This window comes from Octopus bimaculoides, chromosome 7 (genome assembly GCF_001194135.2).
Source record: "Octopus bimaculoides isolate UCB-OBI-ISO-001 chromosome 7, ASM119413v2, whole genome shotgun sequence".
Taxonomy (NCBI): Eukaryota; Metazoa; Mollusca; class Cephalopoda; order Octopoda; family Octopodidae; genus Octopus; species Octopus bimaculoides.
The window spans coordinates 61223368-61228497 of record NC_068987.1 but is presented as its reverse complement, the minus strand read 5'-3'; the positions used below and the strand labels follow the sequence as shown (position 1 = coordinate 61228497).

The following is a 5130-nucleotide window of genomic DNA, read 5'->3' as shown; positions in this document are numbered from 1 at the left end:
ATATATTTATGCACACACACCCATGCATGCATGTAGATATATATTATATATATATATATATATATAAAAATCTTCACACCCTATATATATACACACATACATACATATATTCAGTGCTGACGAGTTGGGGGTCCAACCTATATCAGCATGGAAAACAGATGTTAAATGATAATATATATATGTGTGTTTTCATCTGGACATTGTGTGACAGTTGTAAATGAGTGTCACTATCATATAAGCAATGTCATTCACTTCCAATATTCTGCAAAAACATGTCTAGTCATGTTACCTTACTTGGATACAGGTAAGAGTTGATAACAAGAAGGGCAACTGGCCATAGAAAATCTGCTTCAGTAAACTCCTCTAGTATGAATTACAAGATATGTGCTACAAGCTTGTTTATCAATTGCATATTATCCTATCTGTGCTTGTGCACACACACACACTCTCTCTCTCTCTCTTTCCGTGTCACCCTCTCTGTTGCAGTGATAACCATGTTAAGTAGATTCAATGTGTTCAGTTATATTTCCACCTCTGCAAATATTACACTGCATTGTACCAACCTAAAGGAAGGTATACTTTGAGACTTATAAATGCATAATGAACTGCATCTGCAGTGCACTTCACTACTGCCATTCACATGGGAAAATAGTGATAATATATAAATAAACCAGATTTTAATTTGAAAAGGGGGGGGGGGAAATAAATAAAAGACAAATTAATAAAAGCTACAACAAACTTGACAAGTTGAAACTTCCGAAAACAAAACAAAAAAGATTACCCCTCACATGCAAATACCTGCACCCAATTAATGTTGTTGGCACTCCGTCGCTTACGACGTCAAGGGTTCCAGTTGATGCGATCAACAGAACAGCCTGCTTGTGAAATCAACGTGCAAGTGGCTGAGCACTCCACAGACACGTGTACCCTTAACGTAGTTCTCAGGGATATTCAGCGTGACACAGTGTGACAAGGCTGACCCTTTGAATTACAGGCACAACAGAAACAGGAAGTAAGAGTGAGAGAAAGTTGTGGTGAAAGAGTACAGCAGGGTTCGCCACCATCCCCTGCCGGAGCCTTGTGGATCTTTAGGTGTTTTCGCTCAATAAACACTAACAACGCCCGGTCTGGGAATCGAAACCGTGATCCTATGACCGTGAGTCCGCTGCCCTAACCATTGGGCCATTGTGCCTCCACCAGCTTTAATAATGACAAAAGTAAAAACAGTGAGCTGGCAGAAATGTTAGCAAGCCAGGCAAAATGCTTAGTGGCAATTTTGCTTGTCTTTGCATTCTAGGTTCAAATTCCACTGAGGTCGGCTTTGCTTTTCCTCCTTTTGGGGTTGATAAAATAAGTACCAGTTTTAACACTGTGGTCGATGTAATCAACTTACCCCCCCCCTCTCCAAAATTACTGGCCTTGTGCTAAAACTTAAAACCAATAAGGACAAAAGTAGTGCATTCCAACAAAAATATAGCAGAAGGGTTAATCAGTTCCATACGTAATGACGGAAGTTATTAAGTAATTAGCAAAGTATTGTATCATTCGCTCATCACGTCATTTCCTTACTCTTTATTCCATTCCGGTAGCTGAGTACTATAGTTATCTTCCACTCTCTTTTCCTCTTCAAGGATATAAGTAATTAATGCACTCAAAGTGAAATTCTATTAGATTGTGTGTATGGAAAGGATTCTTTCTATTATCTGCAGACATGTTTTGATATGTATACCTCATCAGCATAGCTTCAAGGATGATTATTATATTGAGATCTTTATTGTATATTTAAATCAAAGTTATTTTCTTCTAATTTGTGTATAGTTGACTTTAAAATGGATATTAAGAAATTGATTAAATGAAATGCAGCAAATACATAAATAGACATGTTTATTTGTTAGTTCTGCAAGCTGAACCTGTTCAACTCAACTAATTTTCTTTTTCTCATCCCATTGTCTTTTCTTCTTCGGGGATACAAGGATATCTTACTATCAGAAAGGAGTGGGGGTGGGGAGGGTAAGAAAATGAATTGGTGAATAAACAAGATAACAACATTTATATAATTAAATAATGGGGAAGAAATGAACTTCATTCTGAATCATGAACAAGATGATGTACAAATTTGTACATCATTGTTGTTGACTATTACTATGATCAATCTTTGGCTGTTGGCTGTTGTTTTGAAATGGTACCTGGCCATGTGGCAGACAGAATACTCCTATTACATGTCAGTTACTGGATTGTAGGTAACCAAGTACAACATCAACTACCTAAAATATTATTTCTTTAAACACACACACGCAAAAAAAAAACTCATTTAATTCAAAAAATTAGATCAAGAAAACACTTCTCTTTCATAGTCTTTAGAAAACTGACCAATAGCTGTCTTTGAATTGAAGGAATTCTATCTTAGAATCTCCCCCCCCCCCACTGCTTTAATGTCTAATCAGATGGAATTTTGCTGAGGCAGATTTTCTGTAGCCAAATGTTGTTCCTGTCACTGACTCCTATGTTTCCAAGTAAGGTAATATTTCCCCATGACAATATATGTTTTTGAGGGAAATAGGGAATGGATGACACCACTTCTATGAGGGTGACACTTGTTAACAACTATTGTGCAATGTCAACACTAGGTGACATAAACACACACACCCATGGATGCACACACACACACACACACACACATGCACTTGCATGCATGCATGCACACACGCACATACACAATGGGATTCTTTTAGTTTCTGTCTACCAAGTCCATTGGCAAGGTTTTGGTCAACTTGGAGCTATAGCAGACGACACTTAAGTACCACTGATTGGGACCGAAGCTGAAACCATGTGGTTGGGCAGCAAGTTTCTTAACCACACTGCCATATCTGCACTTTATGCCATGTCTACATTTCTTCTAGTTTGTAGCATACAAAACGGTCACAAAGTAAAAGCTGTTTTAAATGGCTGTTGTGACAATGTAACGATTGCTTTTATATATTAAGATTACTCACCTACCACCCACTTTTAATATTACTTCTTAATGAAAGTGTCTATCAGATACTAGATCTGTTTTATCAACATATGCTTCTTTGAAATTCATAGCTCTGTATATGTTCATTTGTATATTTGTATTGGTTTGTTCTTTATTTAATTGCCTTCATTAAATAAAGGAATCAACATCATCATTCTAATTTAAGATGGTGAGCTGGCAAAATTGTCAGCAAGCTGGGCGAAATGCTTCCTGGCATTTCATCTGTCCTTTAGGTTCTGAAATCAAATTCTGCTGGGGTTGGCTTTGCCTTTTATCCTTTCAGGGTCAATAAAATAAGGACCAGTTGAGCACTGGGGTTGATTTGATTGACTTTTCCCACCCTCCAAAGTTTCAGGCCTTGTGCCTATAGCAGAAAGGATTATTATTATTATTATTATTATTATTATTATTATTATTATTATTATTATCATTATTATTATTATTATTTTGGCATTGAGATGGCAGAATTGTTAGCATACCAGACAAAATGTTTAGTGGCATGTTGTCCATCTCTACTTTCTGACTGCCTTTCATCTTTTTGGGGTTGATGAAATAAATACTAGTTAAGCACCAGGCTCGATGTAATCAACTAGCCCCTCTCTCCGAATTTCAGGCCTTGTGCCTATAATAGGAAAGATTATTATTATTAAGTTAGTGAGCTGGTAGAATCATTAGTGCGTCGCTTAGTGATATTTCTTCTGTCTTTAGCTTCTCGGTTCAAATATTGCTGAGGTTGATTTTGCCTTTCATCCTTTCAGGATCATTGAAATAAGGACCAGTTGAGCCCTGGGGTCAGTTTAATCAACATACCCACTTCCCTAAAATGATTGACTATTGTTGTTGTTGTTATTATCATTCAAGTAGTGAATGGCAAACATGAATCAAAGATTAGTCAAAAAACCTGTACTGTTTTCATTCTGAGTTCAAATCTTGCCGGGATCAACTTTATTTTATTTTCCAATCTCTTGGCTTGATAGAATAAGTACAATAAAATAGTTACGTGTCTCAAATGACTATATCTGTTTCATGTAGATGTTTAGCTCTGTGTCAATGTAATAAATAGTGGCTTGACAGAATCATCAGAGAATCAGACAAAATGCCTTGCAGTATTTCATTTACATTGAGAGTTCAAGTCCCAAACCAGACAAAATGAAAGTCAAACTTGGAGACATTTGAACACAAAACGTAAAATTGGACAAATTGCTGCTAAGCATTTCATCTGATGTGCTGACAATTTTGCCAGCTTTGTCTTTTATTTTTTTCAGGGATGATAAAAATGATTTACCAGTCAAATATTAGGGTTGATTTAATCTTCCTGATAAATACATAGCCTTGTGTCTATGCTAAAAATTACTATTTATGTTATTATTGCAGGAGGGTAGATAGAAGAATCTACAAAGTGCCTGATGAAATGTAATGCGGTATTTAGTCACAAATTTTGTATTCAGAGATCAAAAGCTACTGATGTTGATTTCATCATTCATCCTGTTATGGTTGATAAAATAAGTACCAGTAATATACTGAAAATTGATTTCAATTTAATTTGTTCTTCTTGCATAAAGAAATTTGTGACTTTGTGCCAGTGTAAGAAATTAATATTACCACCAGCCAGCCAACTCTGTAAAGTGGTTGATGTTAGGAAGGGCATCCAGCCTTGGAAACCATGCCAAAACAGACCTCACCAGGTACCATGTACAAAGTACCCAGTCCACTCTGTAAAGTGGAAGGGCGTTAGGAAAAGCTTGGTGCAGTCTTCTGCCTGGCCAGTTCTGTCAAACCATCCAACCCATGCCAGCATGGAAGACAGATATTAATTGATGATGGTGATGATAATTAATATTATTGTATTTTTTTTTTTTTTGTAGTTATGCATCTATGAAAGAAAATTTTAAAAAGCAACTAAAATACCAGGGTCATCTGTACAGGTCAGTATATTTAACTCATTTACTTTGTATTTTGTTTATTTCATCATCATCATCATCATCATCATCATCGTTTAACGTCCGCTTTCCATGCTAGCATGGGTTGGACGATTTGACTGAGGACTGGTGAAACCGGATGGCAACACCAGGCTCCAGTCTAATTTGGCAGAGTTTCTACAGCTGGATGCCCTTCCT

General features: G+C 36.5%; 1 protein-coding gene across 1 annotated transcript in view; it reads left to right on the top strand.

Moving 5' to 3' along the window:
- Window positions 1-5130, top strand: part of LOC106874649 (protein FAM135A) — a 303488-nt gene that overhangs the window by 276921 nt on the left and 21437 nt on the right. Inside the window, exon 18 of the mRNA XM_052969428.1 lies at window positions 4879-4938. Within this exon, the coding sequence (XP_052825388.1) occupies window positions 4879-4938 (60 nt within the window). The remainder of the gene's footprint in view (window positions 1-4878; window positions 4939-5130) is intronic.